Raw genomic sequence first — 23,579 nt, 5'->3', positions numbered from 1 at the left:
AACTCACAGCCACCTATAACTCCAGCTCTAGGGGATCTTACAGCCTCCATAGGTACCTGAATTCTTTTCTCTCTCTCTCAAAAGTGAAAGTCTTAAAAATAAAAGGAGTGTACTACAAGCCAGGTCTGGTGGCATATACCAGTAATCCAGCTCTTAGGAGACAGAGGGGAAATTTAAGTTTGGGGCCAGTCTAGGTTACAGAGTGAGTACCAGGACAACACTGGACGGAGGAGAGAGGGAGAGAGTCTATTCAAACAAACAAAACAAGAGTATAAAAACAAAAACAAACCATACAAACTATCCCCCAAACCAGTATAGGATAAATTGGTTAAACATCTGAAAAAAACCAAACAAACAAAAAAAAGGAGTCAACTTCCTGAACAGAACACCAAAAGCACAGGCTCTAAGATCAACAATCAATATAAGGGAGCTCATGAAACTGAAAAGCTCTTGTAAAGCAAAAGACACTGTCGTCAGAACAAAACGATAGCCCACAGATTGGGAAAGGATCTTTACCAACCCTGTATCTGACAGAGCGCTAATATCCAGAATATATAAAGAACTAAAGAAGTTAAACAGCAACAAATCAAGTAATCCAATTAAAAAATGGGGTACAGAGCTAAACAGAATTCTCAATAGAGGAATATCAAATGGCAGAGAAAGACTTAAAGAAATGATCAAAGTCCTTATTCATCAGGGAAATGCAAATCAAAATGACCCTGAGATTTCACCTTACACCTAACAGAATAGCTAAGATAAAAAAAAAAAAAAATCAGGTCACAACACATGCTGGAGATGATGTGGAGAAAGAGGAACCCTACTCCATTGCTGATGGGAATATAAACTTGTACAACCACTTTGGAAATCAATCTGGCACCTTCTCAGACAATTAGGAATAGTGCTACCTCAAGATTCAGCTATACCACTCCTAGGCATGTATCCAAAAGATGTTCAAGTATACAACAAGGACATTTGCTCAACTAAGTTTGTAGCAGCTTTATTTGTAATAGCCAGAAGCTGGAAACAACCCAGATGTTCCTCAGTTGAGGAATGGATACAGAAATTGTGGTACATTTACACAATGGAATACTACTCAGCAATTAAAAAAAAGGAAATCAGGCAAATGGTGGGATCTAGAAAAGATCATCCTGAGTGAGGTAAACCAGAGGCAGAAAGACACACACGGTATATACTCACTTTTAAGTGGATATCAGACATATAATATAGGATAATCATACTAAAATCTCTACACCTAAGGAAGCTAATCAAGAAGGAGGACCCTGGGTAAGATGCTCAATCTTCATTCAGAAAGGCAAACAAGATGGGTATCAGGAGAGAGAGAAAATGGAACAGGACAGGAGCCTACCACAGAGGGCCTCTGAAAGACTACCTAGGAGGGTATCAAAATGTATGCTGAGATTTATAGCCAAACTCTGGGCAGAATGCAGTGACTATTAGGAAAGGGGGAGACAGAAAGTGGGAGGGAACAGGAGCTCCATAAGGAGAGCAACAGATCCAAAAAATCTGGGCACAGGGGTCTTTTCTAAGACAGATACTTCAACCAAGGACCATGCATGGAGATAACTTAGAACCCCTGAACAGATGTAGCCCATGGCAGCTCAGTGTCAAAGAGGGTTTCCCAATAATATGAACAGGGACTGTCTCTGATATGAACTCATGGGCTGGCTCTTTGATCACCTCTACCTGAAGGTGAAGCAGCCTTACCAGGCAACAGAGGAAGACAATGCTGCCAGTTCTGATGAGTCCTGATAGGCTGGGGTCAGATGGAAAGGGAGGAGAACCTCCCCTATCATTGGACTGGGGGAGGGGCATTGGAGAAAAAGAGGGAGGGATGGTAGGATTGGGAGGGGATGAAGGAGGGGGCTACAGCTGGGATACAAAGTGAATATAGTATAATTAATAAAAATAAAATAAAAATTAAAAAAAGTGAAAAGGATTTTTTGGGGGTCTAAAGTCTAGACAATACAAAAATTGAAGATGTGACTGCATAAAACAAAAATATATAAATAAAACACTATAAATTTAAATCACATGACTGGAAGAAAGTACTATAAGATTATACTAAGTTTATATAAACTGACATGAAAACCAAACAAAAAGTCAACAGAAAGACATACAAAGAAAATACTAGCTCATTCATTTCATTTTGCTGAGTAAAGAGGGAAAAATTCTACAATGATCAGCAATGTTCACATAAAAACACAATGGCTGTGTGCAGGGCATGCATCTGTACACCCCAATACTCAGGTGGCTGTGGCAGGAGGTCATGAGTTCAAGGCCAGTCTGGGCAAGACCCTATCTTTTTTAAAATAAGAAAACAAGAAAAACATTTGCCAAGTTATGAAAAATTTAAGACTGGTTAAATCAAGTGCCGTCAGAGGGGCAGGGACACAGGTACAATCTTACATAAGGTCAGTCTGGGCTGGGGAGATAGCCAGTGTGTAAGGTGAGGACTTAAGTTCATGTCTCCATGAAAGCTGGGCAAGGTGCCTCTCCTTTGTCAACCCAACACTGTGGGGCACAACAAGTAGATTCTGGGAGCTCAGTCTCTGGCCAGTCAGTCTCGCTAAAGTGGGGCGCTTCAGGTTCCATGAGAGGCCGTCAGGTGAAGGTTTGACTGAGGACAATTATCCTGGTATCATCCTGTAGACTCAGCCCTCCACACGCCTCCATAGTGTTTAAGGGAAAATGACCTGGAGTATTCTAGTCAAAGGATGTCTTATCTGAACATGGTTACAGAAATGTTAACTATGAGCAGTACAATATGCTGCTCACCAAAAGTATAGGGAAGGCCGATGAGAGGCCGGAAGATGGCTCAGTGGGAGAGGTACTTGCCACACACACCTGATGACCTCAGTTCTAGGACTGGAACCCATGGAGAGGTAAGGAGAGAACTGACTCCACAGAGTCTTCTTCACTGGTGTCATGACATGTATGTCCTAACCCAACACTAACTTTAAAGAGAAAAGATGAAAACCATGTCCTACTCACTCAGAGTAACAGATCCATACTGCTCTCACACGGGCAAGTGATTAAGTGCTAAAGCAAATGACTGATAGGAAAACTTTCAACAGGACTTCTTCCAGATGTGTGTGTACACATACATTAACTACATGCAACTGTTAAAAGAGCTGAAATAATGCACATGGCTGACATTTTTGAGAATGTATGCATTTTGGGTTTTTATAGATTTTTTTTTTTTTTTTAAACCATAAAAAATAATTAATGTGTTCCTTAAGAGACCTTCCTGTTCTGAGTTACCATTATGGGCCACCACAACTCTTTCCAGTTCCAGTTGCTTCATGACATGGCTGGAAAGGCGACCTCTGGTGGTGAGATATGGACTCTTCAGCCGTACCTCTAATACTGCTTGTGTCTAAGAGTACTCCTTTACTTTAAAACAGCAAAAGTTGTCAAATACAAACAACCAACAACAAAGCTCAACAGAACCCCAAACACCCAGGTTCTTATAATCTGGGACAAACAACAAAACCCTAAAGCTAAGTCCACATCTAACAGTCTATCCTTCCAGGAAGTGTGAACAGCAACAGCTCCCATCTTTGGGCCAGCTCAATTTTATTGGCAATAAGAGAAAAATTCTTTTTCTTTCCTTTCTCTTTCTTCTTCTTCTTCTTTTTTTTTTTTTTTTTTTTTTTTTAAAAGGAAAAGCTGACTATTGTTTTGTATCTTCAAATATACATATTTGAGAAAAAGCCTGTTGTAGTCCAGGCTAGCTTTGAACACACCATGACCTCTTGCTCCTCCTGCTTCCATCACAAGTGCTGGGCTTGCAGATGTGCAAGAGCACGCCTCACTTTGTGAGGTGCCAGGGATCACACAGGGCCTCCTGCACTCCAGGCAGGTGCTCCGAGCAGCTGAGCCTCCAGCACAAGGATGCCACTCAGCTAGCTAATGAGCAGCTGACTCCAGCTTTGTTGCTTTCAAAAGAAAATGGATTTGAAAGTAAGTTCATGGGAATGGAAAGAAGCATGCCTGTTTTCACATCTGTTCAGGAATCAACACCTTGGGATGAGAGCAAAGCTAAAAGCAAAGAAGCAGCTGCTGATATGGATCAACAGCAAATATGTATAGCCAGAGAAGACTATAAGTGACTCTTCAAAGGATAATATGAATTACAAAATACAGTGGGACAGTAGAAGCAAAGAAACAGGTTAAGAAGCAGAAGTACCACAGGGCACGTTCACTCTTTGGAGTCAGCTCAGTTAATCCCTTGGTTCCATTACAAAGCTATAAAGTCACTGGGATTAAAAAGTGCCATTGCGAATAACAATGTGCAGTCTAACTGGGCAGCCTGTTCCTGTTGGTATTTCAATCATTCCTAAGTGTTAGGGGAAGTTTCACATCAGACTGAGGCAACTCACTGGCAATGTTAGCATTTATGCTGCTTACATGGAAGGAGGGGCGATTCTCACTTTCTCCTGTCTCCTCAGCATGCACTCATTTCCAGTTAAAACCACAAAGTTCACACTGAAACTTACTCTGTAGCCATAAACAATGCTTGTAAAACACTGTTCATGTAGCATGTGTTTCCCAGGTTAATAAGACCCGTTTTCCCAGTTTCAGATTTTCCAGAGAGTCTAGACAAGCAAGATGCCAAAGCATTGGATTGAGAAGTCCAGGCACTTTGATTGAGAATCAACTTAATCTTCTCTTCACTGGGCTTAGGAAAATCCTAGGTCATAAAGAAAAAAGTATTTTAAAAGGAAATTAAAAAAAAAAAATGTTTTAAACAAGCTAACAACACAACGAGGATCTTCCCCATTGACATTTAAGCTTTCTTTGCTGTTACTCATTTGTATATTACAGCCAGCATTTAGTCAGCCCTTTAAAAAGATTATATTATACTACAGGGTGATGGTTACTCTCAATTGTCAACTTTACTGAATCGAAAACAAGGAGGCATTAATTAAGTGCACTTTTGTGTATGTATGTGAGGAGTCTCTAGAGAGGACTGACTGAGGAGTAGACTCACCCTGTATATGAGCTGTGACATCCCACAGGCTGGGGCCAAGGACTAAACTAACAGAAAAGGAAAGTGAAAAGGGCAGCTGAGTGCTGGTATTCACCTTTCGCTGTCTCCTGTTCTGCTCAGGTGTGGACAGCTCTTGCATTATAGCCAGCAGATTGCTGCTCTCGTTCTCACTTCCCTACAGTGATGGAGTGGACCCTCAGACTGTGAGGCAAGAGAATCCTTCCTCCTGTTCGTGACTTCTTGTCACTAACTCCATCAGAACATCAAGAAAAGTAACAGACAAGGGAAACAAATGCCTCCTAGAATCTTAAGAGGATTTACTTATTTATTTTTTTGAGACAGAATCTCAATCTGTAGCCCAAGATCACCTTGAACTCAGTAATCCTCCTGCCTCAGCATCCCAAGTGCTGAAATCACAGGCATGAGATACCATGCTTGCCTTAAAATACTTTAAAAGTCAACAGAATAAGAAATTCAAACTGCACGTGAACTACTTGTAGTCAAGTTCCAAGATGGCGACCCTGGTTCATGCAGTACCAGCCCTTAGAGATGGTGGCCTACTGCAGCAGGGATTAAAAGCGAGTTTAGCATACTGACCTTACTGTGAAAAGTAAAACTCAATCTCACGGTTTGCTGTCTAGAAAATTACTACTACACAGAGTCCTCTTTCTTATTAAAGCAGCAAATAATGAAATCAAAATTTAAGTGTAAACGACTTCATGTCAGAGCAGAGCAATGAGCAATAAGGAATCCTAGAAAAGTTATTTATGCATAAACGATTAGCTTTTCTAGACCAAGTGTAGTACTCTGAAAGAAAATGGCCCCCTAGGCCTTTGGGAGGCATGGGCTTGTTGAAGTAAGCGTGGCTTTGTTGTAGGAGGAGCATCACTGGGGGCAGGCTTGGAAGTCTCAGATGTTCAAGCCAGTTCTCTCTCTGTTGCCTGCCAATTCAGATGTAGAACTCCCAGCTCCTTCTCCAGCACCATCTGTGCCTGCACGCTGCCATACTTCTTGCCATGAAGATAATGGACTAAACCTCTGGACTGTAAGCCAGCCCCAATGAAATGTTTTCATTATAAGAGTTGCCATGGTCATGGTATCTCTTCACAGCAACAGAAAACCTAACTCAGACACCAAGGTACTATCTTAATGTTTACCCCAGAGAAAACTAACACTTTGAAATGGCATTTTAAACCATGTTTCTCTTGTTTTGTTTTTGCTCCTGACAGCTAGTTGCAAATACTTTCCTTGGGGTAAGAGTAAGCTCTTTGCTTCTGAGTGCTGGAAAGCTGAAGAATATGGTCAATATTGACATGGCATCAACGAGTGATGACAGTAACAAGCTCTCATGTCCATGGCAAATGCTTCTGTGCACAATTTACTTCTGAAAGGGAGGGTTCTATTAGCACCACACAGGCTAACAGCCTGAGGTTCTAGACCTAGTCCTTAGGCTGAGTTTGTTGAATAGATTCGGAAACAACACGCTCTTCATTTACCTTCCACATAGAGTAGTAAGGCAATGAGGTCTGTATATTGTTATTTCCAAAATTAATATCATAATTAGAATTGATATCTAGTAACTTCTGATTAAGCCTGGCTAAATTAAGTTAGCCAATACTTTGGGTATACTCTGATTTTGCAGTCTTCCATTCTTCAACACAAATAGAATTAATACTTTTTAGAACTTGCCTATTATGAACCTGAAAAACAAGGTTACAAATAATTTAAATAATTCTAAAGAAATATAGACATTTATAAAGTCTACAACACAAAACAAAATCAAAATAGAAGGAACCATAGTCAGCTATTTCCTTGATCCCAAGATGGTTTGATACGAGATGCAAAACTGATGTCTGTACACATTTAATGTAGCATATTGTCAGTAGGCAATTTCTTTCACAGCTCTTATACGTTCACGGTGACACCTTTTATTGATGGCACTACAGACTAAGAACTGTGGCTAGCGACTCTGAAGGGTGAGAGCAAATAAGAGGTGATGCCCTGGCATCAACGAACACACCACGGTAAAGACTGCTCATCACTGCAACAACACAGTTTACCAGACTGTGCATTACACCGTGTGCGCTCATACCTTTACTGCCTCCAGAACCGGCTCATAGAGATCTGGGAACCCGGAGTAGTGGTACATCATACAGTGGACCAGCTCTGTTAGCTGCACTAAAAAGGCTGTGCTGGAAGGCAGGCCGTCACTTTTGAAAGAGTGAACCAAGTTAACTATATGAGGGACAATCTGAAGAGAAAACAGAGACAAGCACACGTTGACAGCATATCCCCAGCCGACAGAAAAAATGCAACTCTTACATGATAAGCACATACTTTCCGCATACTTAAGCCATGCTTTTTCTTCAAAAGTCACTCACTGTTCAATCAGCAAGGTAAACCTAATTTTTGAAGTCACATAACTGTAATTGCATTAAAAATTTATTTTTTTTTGTATGTGTCTGAGTGTGTGAGTGTGCCCACAGAGGACAGACGAGGGTGTAGAATTCCTCTAGAGCTGTGAGCCACACAATGTAGGTGCAGGAACTGAACTCCAGTCCTCTTGAAAGACTCAACTCCTGAGCCATCTCTCCAGCTCTTGTAATTGCATTTAGTAGGCTTCTCCTTCAGCTCAGCAGTAAAAAGCGTTTGTCACCTCAGTTCAACTGCTGGAACCTACACAGTGGAACTCACTGTCAAATTACTCTCTGACTTCCACACATACGCCACAGTGTGCGCACACACGTGCATACACACAAACCCAAAAATAAAAAATAATTTCTTAAACAGTGCCAGTGAGATGCCTCTGTGGGCAAGGGTACTTGCTACCAAGCCTGAGGGACATGACTTTGATCCTTAGGACCTCTGTATGTATGCCATGCTATGAACACAATCCACCTAAAATAGAAAATAAATGTAATATAGGCGTTTCAGTCACTGTAGCATTTAAAAAACTTTCACTTGAAAAATGCAATAGTTGGTCTAGGGAACAGACCATTTGTTTTTGGAAAACTGTTTTGAGTACTCGGCTTAAGCCTTACCTGTGTGGATGCCAGGCAAGTGCCCTGCCAGTGAGATGCATCCACAAGCCAACCAGACTGTTTAACAGAACCATGTTAAAACTCCCACAAAAACACAATGAAAACCCCAAATTGGAATTAGGGAAATACCTCCGTCTAGTTGTGAGTTTAAAATTTTCTTTTTCTTTCTTTTTTCTTTTTCAAGACAGGGTTTTCTTTGTATATCCTTGACTGTTCTAGACTCCCTTTGTAGACCAGGCTGGCCTTGAACTTACAGCAATCTGCCAGCCTCTATCTCCCTGAGTGCTGGGATTACAAGCAAGTGCATATACACCACTACATCCAACTAAAATTTTAAATTTTTAATTGAAAAAATTATACACACCTTGCACAACAATGTGTACTTCAAGAAAGTCTCTGAAATAACTTAAATATGTAACTAAAATTATGCTCAGGTAACAGACCAGGCTGGCCTTGAACTCAGTGAGACCTGCCTGCCTCTGCCTCCTGCTGGGATTAAAGGTGTGTGCCATCACTACCTGGCAACATCTATTTTTAAGAAACTAAAAATAAAAGTAAATTGAAAAATGTAAATGCTCACTACTGATAAATATCTTGAAAACATTTAATATCGGTAAACAATACATTAATGCTCATTCATTTAAAAATAGTGTAAAAGTCAACTTTCATATTATCAAAGACTTAAGATATAACCAAAATGAAACATTCTATTTAACAGAAATGGCTGCTATCAAGATAGATTATTTATCAACTAATTGTCAGTCATAATCTGATAACTTTCTACGTATATTTTTGAAACTAAAGGTGTCTCAGGTCCTGTATGCAAAACACCTTTCCATCTCCACATCATGACAGTGTGCAGTCACAGCTTTGTCAGGGTTGTCTCATCACAGTACTAAGAACAGCTGGTCCAATCCACTCCCTTTCTCGTACCTGCTGCCTCCAGTCAGCGGTCAGATTCTTCAGTCAGCGGTGATTTCTGTCCTGCACTGTCTGGATTTATTCTGTGTCAAATGCGCTGAGTCAGACTGTAGGTTTCACTTTCTCTACCCTCAATTCTATTACAGTTACTAATGTGGTCCTATTCTAGCAGGTGTATGCAGTATCACAGTTATCTACTAGGTTTGTGTTCCAGAATTGGGGGTTTGGGGAGGAGGCAAAGAAAGCTCACAATGTTTTAAATTTGATTTAAATTTTTAATTTTCATCCATTAAATATGTTCTTGGACAATTCATACACACACAGTAAACATTTTAATTATTTTCATTCCCCATCCTCTTTCTTTTTGAATTTTAATTTTATTCGCTTGAGTGTTTTCCCTGCATGTATGCCCATGTACCACATGTGTCCCTGGTCTGTTGCCAACAGAAACCAGAAGAGGGCATCAGATTCCCTGGAACTGGAGTTACAGTCACTTGTGAATACTACGTGTATGCTGGGAATTAAGCCCAGGTCCAATGAAGAACAGCAACGCTCTTAACTGCAAGCCTCTCTGCTCTCTCATACTTCCCTTGGATTCACCAACCACTGATCCTACAAATCCCTTTTCTTTGTAGGTTTATGATTTTGTGTTGGGCTCTGGTCACAGCTTTCCTCAGTTACGTGTGGCTGCATGCAGCTTGGACATGGCTGCTACCAGTTTTTAATGAGAATGTTCTTTTACTACCATGTCTGCTCTATCTCCCTCCTTCCTCCCTCACCCTGAGGCTACTCCTGTGTCTTAGATGACTGCTCTACCACTGAGAATATCCCTAGCTCTCACCTCTACATTTCTAAACACATCTCAGTGATAATTTTATAAAGCTGAAGTCTGTCACTTTCTTGTTAAATTAGTCTGAAACCCAAAATTAGTTAGTTTTCTCAGAAGTGAAGGGAAACAGATGAAAGAGGATTCTAAAAGTGAATTCCGTAGTTTCAAGTGATGCCTTCTAAACGCTTCCAAGTTAGACTTAAAAAAGTAATTATTTTATGTCCATGAGCACACATATGTGCATATGCAGGGAGCTCAGAAGAATGTGTCCGAGCCCTGGGCACTCTAGTTACAGATGGTTGTGAGCCATGGTATATGTGCTGGAAATGAAACTGGGTTGTTCAACAACTGCTCTTAACCATTGCGATATCTCTCTACCCCCCAAATTAATTTTTTTAAATGTGTGAAATTGCATGTCTCTAGAATTTACTGTATTATTCATTAAATATAATTGCTACTTAAGGAAATACATATAACTTATTTAATTACTAACTTTGCTTTTTTCCCCCATTTTAACTATTTAAACTGATCTGTTTAAAATGAAGTTTTCTTTTAATAAAAAGTATATGAAAAGCAGCTTGGCCTCTCAGAACACATACCAGAACTTCCTGGTTCACTCTCAGATTCTAAACACAAAGTAGAATGCTAACGATGTTCATCCAGGCTACTGCTCACACTTACCTACCCTACACAAAATCCTCTACTGAGTTACTTGGAGTCACTGCTAACTAACCCCACATGCTTCACTGCTGGACCTCCAAGCTATCTTTAGTTCAGCTGTGCAGGGTACTTACACAGTAGTAGGTCTTGATTTTTAGGATTTACTAATTCAGACCAAAAATTTCAAGTTTCAAACCCAGATATTTCTTAAATAGGTAATTTAAAACTACTTTAATCCAATGGCTAAGATTTCAAAGTCAAGCATGTTATTTGAAGTCCCTTTTCCGGAAAGAGAGAGAAGCAATACAAAAGGTAAGGAAATATTTTTCTTCTTTCAACAAATTGTGAAAGAAATAAACTTACACCAGGGCCTAAGTGATTAACCACAGAAGTTAAGGAATGGTGTCAGTGTGAAGGTGATATGTTTCTTAGAACTTTTGAGAAGAAGCCTTTTCTCAAATATCTTGAACAGGATGATGCAAGAAGACGGGAAGAAATGTTTTCTCTTCTTGGGCATTTTGTTTGTATACTTATTAAATTTGCTCAAAATCAAGATTCATCTTATAAATAAGAATCCTACGGCTTCACTATCAATTTCACCATAGTAAGAGCAATGACTACAAAAATCATCCAACCAAAATATCAAATGAAGTGACCTGTTGCCAAGGTTTCCTGGAAACAAAGTCTGTGGATTTTCCCTGAAAGGAGGAGTCACTGAGCAGCCCATGTCACTGACCTACAGTGTTGAGGGTACTTTGCTAGCGAAGCACAATCAAGAGTAATTAATTCTGTCCTTCCTCATGCTTCCTCTGACTTGTCATGGTATGTTACTGTCCCTAAGGTAGTGGGGATGCTGCTGCTGAGGTTCTACTCCTGTAAAACATGAGCAGACCTTCCTTGGAGAATGCAGATAACGATGACAATGATTCCTGAAATGGACAGAGTCCAAATAACATTTTGTCCTTCCTCATCTTTAGTAACTGACAACTGCAATCAAATCAACGCTGGCAAGCGACTGGTTTCGGGTGGTAGGTAGCACTGTGACTCTGATTAAAGATGGAGTTAGTGGGCTGAGAAAGAGGGAAAAGCCCTGTATCAGAGCTAAACTGTTTTGTGCTTTCCAGTGCTATCGCCCTCTTCCACGGTGACCCTGCACCACTGTACGTAAGGGCCTTTTGCAGTGATGGCTCCCTCTACAGCAACTTCCAGCTGCTGGCAATGGTTGTACGTGGGGCAGTTTTGGTGAAGCACAAAACTTTCTGAAAATATGTTCTTTGCCAGGAATAATTTATAAATTCAATGTTATGAGTTTATAAAGCAGCCGGGTATGGTGGCACATACCTGCAATCCCAGCACTCTGGGAGGCACAGGCAGGCAGATCTCTGGACTGTAGAGACTAGCCTGGTCTACAAACTGAGTCCAGGACAGCTAAGGCTACACAGAGAAACCATGTCTTGAAACCTCCCCCCATCAAAAAAAAAAAAAAAAAGTTTGTAAAATTACGTGAAATAATACAAAGCTAACCTACAGTCTTTCATTACGCATACTGTGAGCTACACTTTGAGAACAAGTGTTTCTACTTCCAAGCGCTTATATCATACTCACCAAATGGAATGCCTCTGGAGAATGCTGAAAACTAAGCAGCATGTGAGAGAGAACTGCAAGAGCACCAGGTCTCACAAGAGGAAACCAAAGTCGATTAAAAACCTGCAGAATGAGACACCATCCTTAGAGCTCACAGGAAAAGCACTAACCCTTTCCCATGCTGACAGCCCTTTATGTCACTGTTCCCTTCTTCCTTGAAAGCTCTAGAATAACACATTATTAGACTCTGAAAGAAGAAAAAGGAAATAACGGGACTAACATCAAAGAGAACTTAATGAGCTAAACAATTCCCCAAGTTCCCTCCTTAAGTGAAAATATGTCCTACTTTGCAAATAAGGTATTCATTCAGTGTACTCAATATTTACTGAACACCTACTATTATTTGGTACTGTTTCAGGCACTGTAGGCCACACAGGCTTATGGTTAGAGACATGTAGAAGATAACAAAAAAGCAATACACAGCAATACATGCTAAAAACACAAAGTGAACACAGTGATCAGGAAGCACTGGGTAGCAAAGGACTCTTGTCATTTTATAGCGCGTGGTAAAAACGATCCAGAAGTAACATCCGAGTGTAAAATGAAGGGATATCAGCTCCACAGACAGTTAGGACAAGAGCTTTTACACATAGGCAGACAGTGCACAGGCTCAGGTCCCCCAGACTGGTGTGCTAGACAACTAAGGACAATGTCATTGAACTGAAAGGTGATGGCAAGACTATCTGGAGATGGGTTGACAAAAGACAGCAAAAGAAGTTCCCCGTGCAACATTTATAAGGAACCAAAGGTAGGAGCAAGGAAGCTGTTGACATCAGTGTAACAAAAGATGATGATGATGATGATGACTTAGGACCAAGATAACAGTGGTAGCAGGATTCTAGGTATATTTTAAAAGCAGCTAGAATTTTCAGGACAGAGGTTGAGAGACATTAAAAAAGAGATAAGGGTTGCTTCAAACACTAGGGCCTAAGTGAGCGGAAGCTATTTGGGATAGCTATTTATGAAGAAGGAGAAGACCAGGTTTGGGAGTAAAAATCAGTAGTGAGATTGTACATAATATGAATTTAATATTTTTGAGCATAGGATACTCACTTCCTCAGGTATTTAGAACTTGTGTCTTTGCCATGTTTTAGCTTTCTTTTGCGGTGATCAATCTTTTTATAAAAACAAATATCTCAACAAACAAAATCCAAAACACCCCCGCAGATACCCCACCCCAAAGAGAAAAGCAAAGCAAAAGAGAAAGATCTGAGTTTAGATAAGTGAATAAATGTTTGATGGTTTGAATAAGAATGGGCCACATAGACATATTTGAATGTTTAGTCAACTACAAGTGGAACTACTGAGGATTAGAAGGATAAGGAGATGTGTCACTGGGTGTGGGCTTTGAAAGTTTCAAAGTTCATGCCAGGCCCAGTGTCTGTCTGTCTGTCTCTCTGATTTCTGCCTGAGGGGTCAGGATGCAAAGCTCTCAGCTACTGCTCTGTAGTCATACAGACTATGGATAAAGCCATTCCTGTCTAATTCCGCCATGATGATCATGGATTCACCCTCTGAAATTCTGAGTAAGCTCCAATTAAATGCTTTCTTTTATAAGCGCTTTTCTTGGTCATTGTCTTATTTAGGGTTTGCTGTGAGGAGACACCACAGGAGACACTCTTGGTAAAGGGAAACATTTAATTGGGGCTGGCTGACAGTTTCTGAGATTTAGTTTATTATCATCAGGGCAGCATCCAGGCAGACATGGTGCTGGAGGAGCCAGAGTTCTACACCTTGACCCGCAGGGACTATGTCTGGACATAGCTTGAGCATAGGACACCGCAAAGCCAGCCCCCATAGTGACACACTTCCTCTAATAAGGCCACACACCTAACAGTGCCACTCCCCATGGGCCAAGCATTTGAACACATGAGTCTATGAAGACCATACCTATTTAAGGTACCCACAGTTACGGTGTCTCTTCACAGCAACAGGACAGTAACTAAGAAAAAAATCAATATGGAACTTAAAGGCAAACAATAAACTAAAACATAAACTTGTTAGCCATTAAGTTGGACACCTTTAGAGCCATAGAGCATCTATGATCACTTCACGGCATAGAACACTTGCTGCAGGAAGTATGGATTGAGAAGAAAGTGGACCAAAGAAAAATTAGAGCAGAGATGGCTGGGTGTGGTGGTGCACACCTTAATACCAGCACCCAGGGAGGCAGAGGCAGGTGAACTATGAGTTCAAGGCCAGTGTGGTCTACAAAGCCAGTCCAGGATAGCAAAGGCTACACAGAGAAACCCTGTCTTGATAAAACAAAACAAAAAAACCAAAAAGCAAAAACAAAACAAAACAAAACAACCCAAAAAAACCCCACAACAAACAAACAAACAAACAAACACACAAAAAAGAAAAATTAGGACAGAGACTGGCATGTCAGTAAAAGACAAGAGTCTCGACAGCATAATGTTCTGGGAATTAAGTAGCAAAAGTATGTTAATGAGGGAGCAATGTGGCTGAGGATGTGGAGCAGGGCTGAGGCTTGACCACCCTGGGCTTGATCTCCATCACTGTGGAAAACCAAAACCCAAAACAAAAAGTGTGGTGATCAATTGTGTCCTGGTTTTAGCAACATTGGAAGCAGAGTCCCCAAGGCAGTCAGGTAGAGCACAGTGCTAGGAGCTCGACAGTTTGTATTTAGGGGCTCATGGCAGCAATGCACAGTGCTGAATACCTGTAACCTTCCTCCCTCTGTGTCCAAGGCACAAGGATTTTGAGTGTGAGGCTGGCCTAGGCTCTCAGTGAGTCTGTCTCTATTACCAAAAGATAAAAACAAACATTATCATAACCACCATCATCAGCAACAAAGAAACAACAAACCTGAAAATACACAACAAAAGAGCTAACGGGTGGACTGTGTTTTCATAGCAATGGTTGAGAACTGTATACTAGTTTCAGCTGAATATCCTTGTGCCGCACTGGATTCTACCCCTAAAACCTAGTTGAAACAAAACCCAAACTGGAACACACTCAGCATCCTATGCACTCCAATGGGCTGCTCCACCGCTACTCACCAGTTCTATTTTCAGCAAAGTAACATCTATCAAAATAGTAAACTTCTGGACAGCTGCCAGTCCTTTCAGGAGAGCAATCACCCACGTATCCACATGCTGAGCCAACGGCCAAGACAGCCAGTCAATCATTCTGAAACGTGAAGGAAAACACCACTATCAGGATTAAAAATATTTTCAACATAAAGTTATAATAAGTAATCACTCACTTCCTGACTCGGTATTTACTGAGCTCTTAGTAAAAGTAACTGTACAAAAATGAGTGTAACAGTGGCCCATCTTCAAGCATTTCTGGTCTTATAAGCTGACAGTTTCTTTATTCAATATATTCCTATACGACTCTATGATAAATGAACATTTCTCATAAATGCCAAATTTCAAATGGATGCTTGCTATAGGGATAAAGAATCTGTTCAAGTTAAAATCAGACATCTGAACTATGATGTATGACTATCAACCAAGACTTTGCTTCTTGGTAAGCAATGTAATGTGAAACACCCTATTCTGAGCCCTGGAGCAGGTGTCTCTAAATCTTTCAAAATCCTGCAACAGAAGAAAACTTCCAATCATAAAAAACAGCAACTGTGTCAACATTCCAATGACCTGATTTTCGATCACCGAGTATCTCCTTTCTTAAATATCAAGCCAGTTCTATGGAAAAGAGACAAAGTGCTCTGGGTTCTGATGGAGCCTCTTTCTAAAGCTGATATACAGCACACTGAAGATCAGCACAAGTCTGTGAAGAACAGGCAGGCTACGTGCTTATGTACCCTGACAAAGTAATCTAGTTCAATAATCAGATACTAATAAAAGAGAATGGAAAAGTTCTCAGATTTCTGTCGTCAAGAGTAAATGATTTAAAAATCTCACTTCCCAATTTACTAGTTGGGGGAATGTAAATACCTTCTTTTCTCTTTATTAACCTCTTTATCTCTAGGTTATAAACACACTTACTTACAGGGCTGCTCTGAACATCAAATGAATGAAAAGCCCTGGGAAGAGCCACCTCATGATGATGATATTGACACAGGGAGCAACGGCATCTTTCTAAACAGCTTACTTCTTCTTATTCTGTGAGCGTGTACATCGCACACGGTCATGTGTGCATGTGCGATGTGTGTGCCTGAACACAGACAAGGAGACCAAAGCCTGGGTTCTGAGGAGTGAACTTAGGCTGTCAGACTGGCGCAACAAGCACATTTATTCCCCTGAGCCATCTCAGCAGCCCAGCAATAAACACTGTATAAAATGTCAAAAGAAATTCTGAGCACAGAAACTTGTAACAGAAATACTACCATGACACGGGCACTTTATAACCATCTACCTTAAGTCTGGGATATCATCTTTAGCAGTCTTCTTCTTTTGGCTTTTAAGATGGGTCTCACTTTGGTACCAGGCTAGCTTTAAACTTGTGAAAATCCTCCTGTCTCAGGCTCCCAAGCGTTGGGCTTATAGTACTGCACAGCCAGGTTTTGTTTGTTTGTTTCTGCTTTTAAATGTTCTAAAAGTTTAAATGTTCTGAAGTGAGGATCCCAAGTGCAATGCACACTAAGTTATTGGGGTGCCTTCTATGTCCTAGACAAGTATTCTTTCTTTTCTTCTTTTTCTGGCTTCTTACAACAACTGTGATGGTTACAAGTCATTTAAGTAATTTCTACTAGCTATTCTTTATCTTCTAAGTGTTGCAGGGCTGCTCTTATTTGTAGCCATTATACAGAGACTGAGAAAAGAGACAAGTGCATTTCTGAGGAGTATATTCATGTTGGAGGCAGGTACAGAGCTGTAGAGTGCTTGCTTGCTGGCTGAGCATGCACAAAGCTGTGGGTTTGGTGACCCGCACTTCATAAACCAGTTATGGTGGCACATGCCTAGAAATCCCAGCACTAGAGAGGAGGATCAGAAACTAAAGGTCAGTCTATGATACAGGACTTTATAATGCAATTTTTTAGAGTACTTTAAAATTTTAACTGTGTTAGTCCTTCATATATTTCAGTCTTTTCTCCTCCAGTGATTGTATTGCTTCCATCAAACACTTTGGATTCTAGCTTGGACTAGACTAGAGTTGTTGGTAAGTGTTGATGAGTAAGACATTTATTCTTACAGCTCAGAGAAATACAGCTTTAAAACCCTAACATTAAAACAGGCAGGCAGCTGGGCAGTGGTGGCACATGGATTTAATCCCAGTACTTGGGAGGCAGAGGCAGGTAGATCTTCGTGAATCTGAGCCAGCCTGGTCCACCGAGTGAGTTCCACAACAGCCAGGACTACACAGATAAACCCTGTCTCAAAAACAAAAACAAACAAACAAACAAACAAACAAAACCAAACCAACAGACCAAACAACAGCCCCAACCTAAAACCAACAAAACACAAAACCCGGCAATATTCTGAAAAGCAACAAAACAGAGTTAATCATAAGTTTTGGAATATAAAACCAACTTTCACTTTTACAAGGCAGCTGAGGATTCCATCTAGCTTTCAGTCTTATTTGGCCCAATGTTTTACAGACAGGAAGAAAGAGCAGATTCAAGTTTCTTTGTATCAATGGCCACCTGGAGTCAAGGCCCATCTTTCTCTTTCAGAAGTTGCTTATCCAGCCCAGTCCCCATCATTTCACTGATTCCTGGCCTGTTTCATACATAAATGTTATCTATGTTCTTGGAATATATTTACATTTTAGTAGCAGACTATTGTAACAATACAGGTTTGATTTCCACAAATGGTAAAGACAGAAAAATGACATTCTGAGAAGTAAAGACAGAAATCGAAGGACTTAGATATTAATCAGTGAGTAAGAGAAAGGATGGAGTGGAGTTACACTTGCTTCTAGATTTGTGATCTAGAAACTGGCAGCACAAGTTAGAGATTACTTGGCTCCACTAACTAAGCAGCACAAAGAAGCGGCCAGGGTTGAGTCTGTGATGTAGAGCTGTGTAGTGCACATGGCACTTCCTAAGATTCTTGCACACCGTAGAATACTTCAGTTCATGCGATTGTAATATAGACACAGAAGGCACTGTAATCTTCTGTTTAAACAGGCTAAACACAGAAGAGACAAAAATTAAGCAGCTCAGCAAGAAGAGAAAGTTCAAGTTCAGTATGAGAACAATACTGTCCCTCAGTAGGTGAGACAAGCACTGAGAAAAATGAGCACGTTTTTAGGACAAGTACTCCCTGACTTACAACAGTGCTGGAAACCTACTGTAAATAGAAAACACAAGGAGAAACCTCAACTTAACAGCCTACCAAACACCCTGACTTAGCAACACAGTTCACTGCACAACACTGGGCTCTTACCCTGCCTGTGTGACTGACTCAGTGTTGTGGCTCACGGTGTCCAGAAGTTCAAGAAAGTTTCATACTTTTTATGGTAGCCCAGGAAAACCAGAACTCAAAAGTCAAAGCATGGCTTTCCATCAGAAAGTTGAGAAATCAAAAACTGAGATACTGTCTGTGCTGTATATTCCTAATATAATACACACAGCATTGCTTCCTCTTTCACTTTAGCGTCATGACCTCAATGAACCCTTCCTTAGCCATCTTACTGAAAATTAACTACCTATTTATAGACTATCCCTCTTCTTGTCTACCTTTTTCAATAAATGCTTATTATCATTTAATATACTAAATGATTTACTGTATGTTTTAAAACAAATTCAAATCCAAAAACAAACAAACAAAAAAACCAAACGTAATTTAATTATGTAGCAGTATGGCAAGAATGCCAGGCCTGTTTAACTAGAACACCCACTGCTACACGTTTTAGCATTTTACAAATCAGGATAAATGCTGGAGTCAGTGAAGTGCTATTACATTACTGTTGGTCTCTCCGACAACTATTTTTATCAGTTTGCTGAGGGTATTTTAAATGTTGCCTGACACCCTTGTTAAGTGCTCAGTAAATCACTTCGAACGAATGATTGAGTATAAGCATAAAAGTGCTGCTAAGGCAAATCAGTTTATATCTAGACACTGGAGAATAAGACTGAAGATCACTTAGGATAAAAAGAAAAACATGCAATGAGAAACACCTGACAATCAGACTTTCCAGCAGCTCCCCCCAGCAACAGTAGATGCCCAATAACAATGAGCTTTCAAAATGTTAAAAGAAAACACAACTCTAAAACCATAATTCTGTTCCTGGCCAAATTCATCCAGTTGAGAATAAGGGAGAGAAACCAAATTCCAAAGAGGCAAAGGCAGGTGCTGGAGAGATAGCTCAGCGGTTAAGAGCAAAAATCCAGGCTTGATTCCCAGCACACACTTAATGGCTCACAAGCATCCACAACTCCAGCTGCAGGAGCTGGCCTTCTCTGACACCAAGCATGCGTGTGGTACAATCGCATATGAGAAGACAAAACATATACACAAACAAAATAAATCAATCCAAAGAGGCAAGGGCAAAGGTGGTACCTATGGAGTATGTCTGAAAAAGAAAATACAATTTATACCTGGCTAGGGGAAACCAAACCAAACCCAGAACCAAATGATGATGACAAGCACCACCCCACACGGAAGTAGGTTACAGGAAACAGTAAGGAATAGAGACTAGAAAAACAACCCAACCAAAAAACCAGATGAGACCATAAAAGGTAAATCATTCTAATTAATGCGGAGAAACTACCAATTAATTTCATGACTCTAGTTTTAGAAATGTCTCTAAGTTCCCACTATGAAAACCCAGAAGAACAACAGCAAACTACCTGCAGAGCGCCTGGGTCATGCTTGCATCTTTGACATTTGGATCGGTGGTCAGGCTCCTGATGAGGACTGTGATCATCTGCAGGGGAATATGCTGCACCAGGCTTGCCAGGGCGACCGAGGGCTCAAAGGATGCATCTAGTTTTTAGTTAAAAAGACAGACAAATATAGCACGGAGGTTCAAACTGAAGTAGTTCAAAGGAGAAAAAACTCCCACACACACTTGCACTAAGGTAGCATCATGGGTAGAGTCTAAATAAAAAGTTAAATCATTGAAATGAGAGGTTAAGAGTAAATAGCAATAACCACTCATGAGAAAAACTATTAAGTTTAGTCAATAAGATACTTCATTATTTACATTACATTTTTGGATTTAGATAATGCTTTGCAAAGCAGTAATGAGGGGGGAGGGGAGGACCAGTCAGATATCATTCTAATTTCCATGTCAGGGTGTTAAAGTCATTACGAAAATGTTATAGTAGTCATTGCACAACTGTGAGAGTGGAAATTAGAACGAAAGGGATGGCTTTACTTATATAAAATGTAAGGCCTCAGGATGGCTGGCCTCACCACTGCAGTGAAAGACTGTGAGGGAATACCTAACAGCTATGACAGACGACAGGCAACACTACAGAACGGGGAAGAAAATGTACCTGATACGTAAAGTTTTAAAACTCAACCCTCATTTCTGGTTAAGGTAAAATGAGAACAGCATCACAAGTTCAGTTTGAACCTATTGTTTCACAACTGACAGATTCGAAAGCACCTTCAAGAACAGACACAGACAAAAGTCTTGGGTGAGAGGTCTTCTAAGTGAGCCTTTGACCTTTTCCTAGTTTGTGAGGATGCAGTTCCTGACAGACAAGCACCTAAGCTGCCATACTCCCGTGTCCTCCCGCTTCCTGGATCTCTTGCCACTACACTGTTGTGGAACGAAAATGCTGATACTTAAAAAACATGGTAAACTGGGAAAATCTTATAAAAGACCGTGCACCACTCACAAGTTTTTTTTTAAAAATGAGAACATGTGAAAACTGAAAAAAAAAAAAAAATTCAACATGATAGGTTACATACAGTAATAATGATATGGTACACATCATATATGACCATTAGTCAGTAATGACTAGAAGCTTTTCACAGCGGCTGTCAGCCTGTAAGCATCCCAAAACTGGAGCAGAGGCTGCATAATTAGGGGACTTGTTCAGTGACAAAGGCCTCTGTACTTAGACATCCTCAAACATTTCGGCTACAACGTACCACTCTGAAGAGAGAAATCGAATAAAATTTTGGATAAGGGTATTTAGATTTACTCTACATCAAGAATGCCTTCGTCTGGAGGATTTACCCTAATAAAATATGCTTGCTGACATAGCAGTCCCCAAAAGGTAATGTTTCAGGGTAGAAATCGTAGTGTGTTTATGGGAGACACCTGCTGAATTTCCAAGACACATTCTCCTGAAATAATGACCCTTACCTGTGGAAGAGATGCTTGCAAAAACTTCTTGTAGAGACGGTAGCAGCGTGGAGGGCTCAGCCTTCCATATATTCTGTAGTAAGTTACTCACTTTTGTTACCTGGGAGACATACTCCCGTAGCTCCTTCTCCTGGGAGGACCCGCACTGGAAATGACCTATCGTTCGAACCAGCTGTTGACAGAAGGTGATGGACAACTTCCCTTTGGGGACGCACTGCACGAAATCGGTCAGAAGGTCGCTCAGCCGGGCACAGAGGTGCGGCTCCGGCCTCTCACAAACCATTCGCAGCACCTCCACCTGTAGCAGGCTGAAGAGGTCCAGCACCGACGGGCAGCTCATAATCAGCTTCAGGCCGTTGTGAATGTAGTCCAGGATGGCTACGTCCTTCCTGTCCAGCGAGTGGTAGCCCTGTTGAAGGAGGCCCAACACGAAAGTCTTGTTGAAGAAGGACTCGAACTCTGGCCGGTGGTAGCGCGCGTAGGCCTCCAGCACCTGGTGGCCCACTTGCCGCTGGAAGGGGTCCTGGCCCTCCAGGATGAGGCGGGTCGTCAGGTCAAACATGGCCTCGCACTGCGCCTCGTCCAGCCAATGCTCCGCGGATTCCACCACCTTCCGCACAATCATCCGCTTGAGGGGCAGCGGGTGCGAGGAGCTCACCAGGCCCTCCAGGATCTTGTCCATCGTCGCCACGCTGCAAGGCCAGGCCCAGGGGACGAGGAGCTGGCGGCGGCAGCCCCGGGGGGCAGCAACGCGCCGCGGCGGAGGTGAACTTGGAGCCAAGCAGCAGCAGGTCCGGCCACCGCCACCGCCGCCTCAGCAGCCACATTTATTGAGCGGGAAGGCCCATCCGAGCTGGGACGGGAGCGGGCAATTCTGGGGCGCCGGAAGGCGGCCGGGCTCCGCGGTCCGCCCGAGGGGCCGGAGGCCCGCGCACGGCTGCCTCAGTGGGCCCGCGGCCCCGCTCGGCATCCGGGCTCAGGGCCCCTCCAGGACCCCAGGCTGGGCCGGAAGGTAAGGAGCGCCTTGGCGTCCCGGGCGGTGAGGGGTCCAGCCTCCGGCGGGCGGGCAGAGAAGCCGCCCCGGCTTGCGTCAGGAGGCGCCGTCACCGAGGACCGCGATCAGCCGGGGAGAGGACCTGTAGGCGACGGAAACCCTTGACCCGGAAGCAGAAATACCGGCAAACAGGAAGTGACGCTAGGTACAGCAGGTAGACCCGACCTCGCCCCGCCTACTTTCTTCCGGTTCCCTCTCCTCCATGAGGGCCACTTCCCGCCAGCCCCGCCCCTTCCTCCTCTCCATCCGGCTCCTCCCCTCCCGTCCCGACCGCGCCCCCTTCCTGTCGCGCGGGCGCCGAGGCTCTGCGTGCTCGCGCGGCCGCGCCTGCGTCCCTGGCGGAGTGGACGTCATAGGCGGGCTTCCCGAGGGGCCGCTGTGGGAGTCCCTCGCTGCTCTGAGGTTTCTGTCGCCTGACGGGGCTTCCGGCAGTGTGGCTGGCTCGCTGCTCAAGAACCGCCCCGCACGACCGACTTCGGAGAAACTCTTCCCCCAGAGCAGCCCGAATGCGCTTTACAGGAAGCGTTTAAAGGCAAAGAACACAGGAAAACTGCGTGCTTGTTTGCAATGGCAGGGGCAAGTAAAGTAAGCAGGCAGGTTAACCGTAGCCAGAACGTACAGTTAGCTGGGGCATGTCCCCAGTTCTTAGAACAGGGTTGGGTACAGGGCTTTTTGTTTGTTTTTATTTATTTACATTCCTATCACAGCCTCCTCCCTCTCACCCTCTTCTCCCCTCCACTCGGAAAAGGGGAGCCCGCCCTCCCGGACACATGAAGTCACATTCAGGTCCAAACTCATCCTTTTTCACTGAGGCGGCACAAGGCGGCCTAGCTGGGGGAAAGTGATCCAAAAGCAGGCAGCAGAGTCCGTGTCAGAGACAACCCCGCTAGAAGGATGCTCGTGAGCAAGCTGCCCATTAGCTGCTTACGGGTAGGGGCCGAGGTCCTGTCTATGCATGCTCTTTGATTGGTGGTTTAGTCTCTGAGCCTCCATGGTCCTCGGTTAGGTCCTCTTCTGTTGGTCTTCTTAAGGAGTTTTTGTCCCCTTTGGGTACCTCTTCCCCCCCAACTCCCCACAACACTCTAGACTCACCTAATGTTGGGTTGTGGGTCACAGAATCTGTCCTATTCCGCTGTTGGGTGAAACCTCTCAGAGAACAGCTATGCTAGGCTCCTGTCTGCAAGCATAGCGGAGTATCATTAATGGTGTCTGGGCTTGGCT

At 42.5% G+C, this 23,579-nt stretch overlaps 1 protein-coding gene across 1 annotated transcript in view; it reads right to left on the bottom strand.

The window, feature by feature from the left end:
* The window catches only part of Usp38 (ubiquitin specific peptidase 38), a 32,049-nt gene extending 9,591 nt beyond the window's left edge, over positions 1-22,458 (bottom strand). The window contains exons 1-6 of the mRNA XM_055609069.1: positions 21,305-22,458; positions 19,833-19,968; positions 15,133-15,262; positions 12,071-12,172; positions 7,107-7,265; positions 4,521-4,714 (exon numbers count right to left, since the gene is read on the bottom strand). Coding sequence (XP_055465044.1) covers positions 4,521-4,714; positions 7,107-7,265; positions 12,071-12,172; positions 15,133-15,262; positions 19,833-19,968; positions 21,305-21,986 — 1,403 coding nt within the window. The 5' untranslated portion in view covers positions 21,987-22,458. The remainder of the gene's footprint in view (positions 1-4,520; positions 4,715-7,106; positions 7,266-12,070; positions 12,173-15,132; positions 15,263-19,832; positions 19,969-21,304) is intronic.
* Between the last annotated feature and the right edge of the window lie 1,121 nt (positions 22,459-23,579).

The sequence above is a fragment of the Psammomys obesus genome, unplaced genomic scaffold (genome assembly GCF_907164565.1).
Source record: "Psammomys obesus unplaced genomic scaffold, mPsaObe1.curated_primary_1811, whole genome shotgun sequence".
Lineage (NCBI taxonomy): Eukaryota > Metazoa > Chordata > Mammalia > Rodentia > Muridae > Psammomys > Psammomys obesus.
The sequence above is the reverse complement of the archived record's forward strand: the minus strand, read 5'-3'. Positions and strand labels throughout refer to the sequence as shown.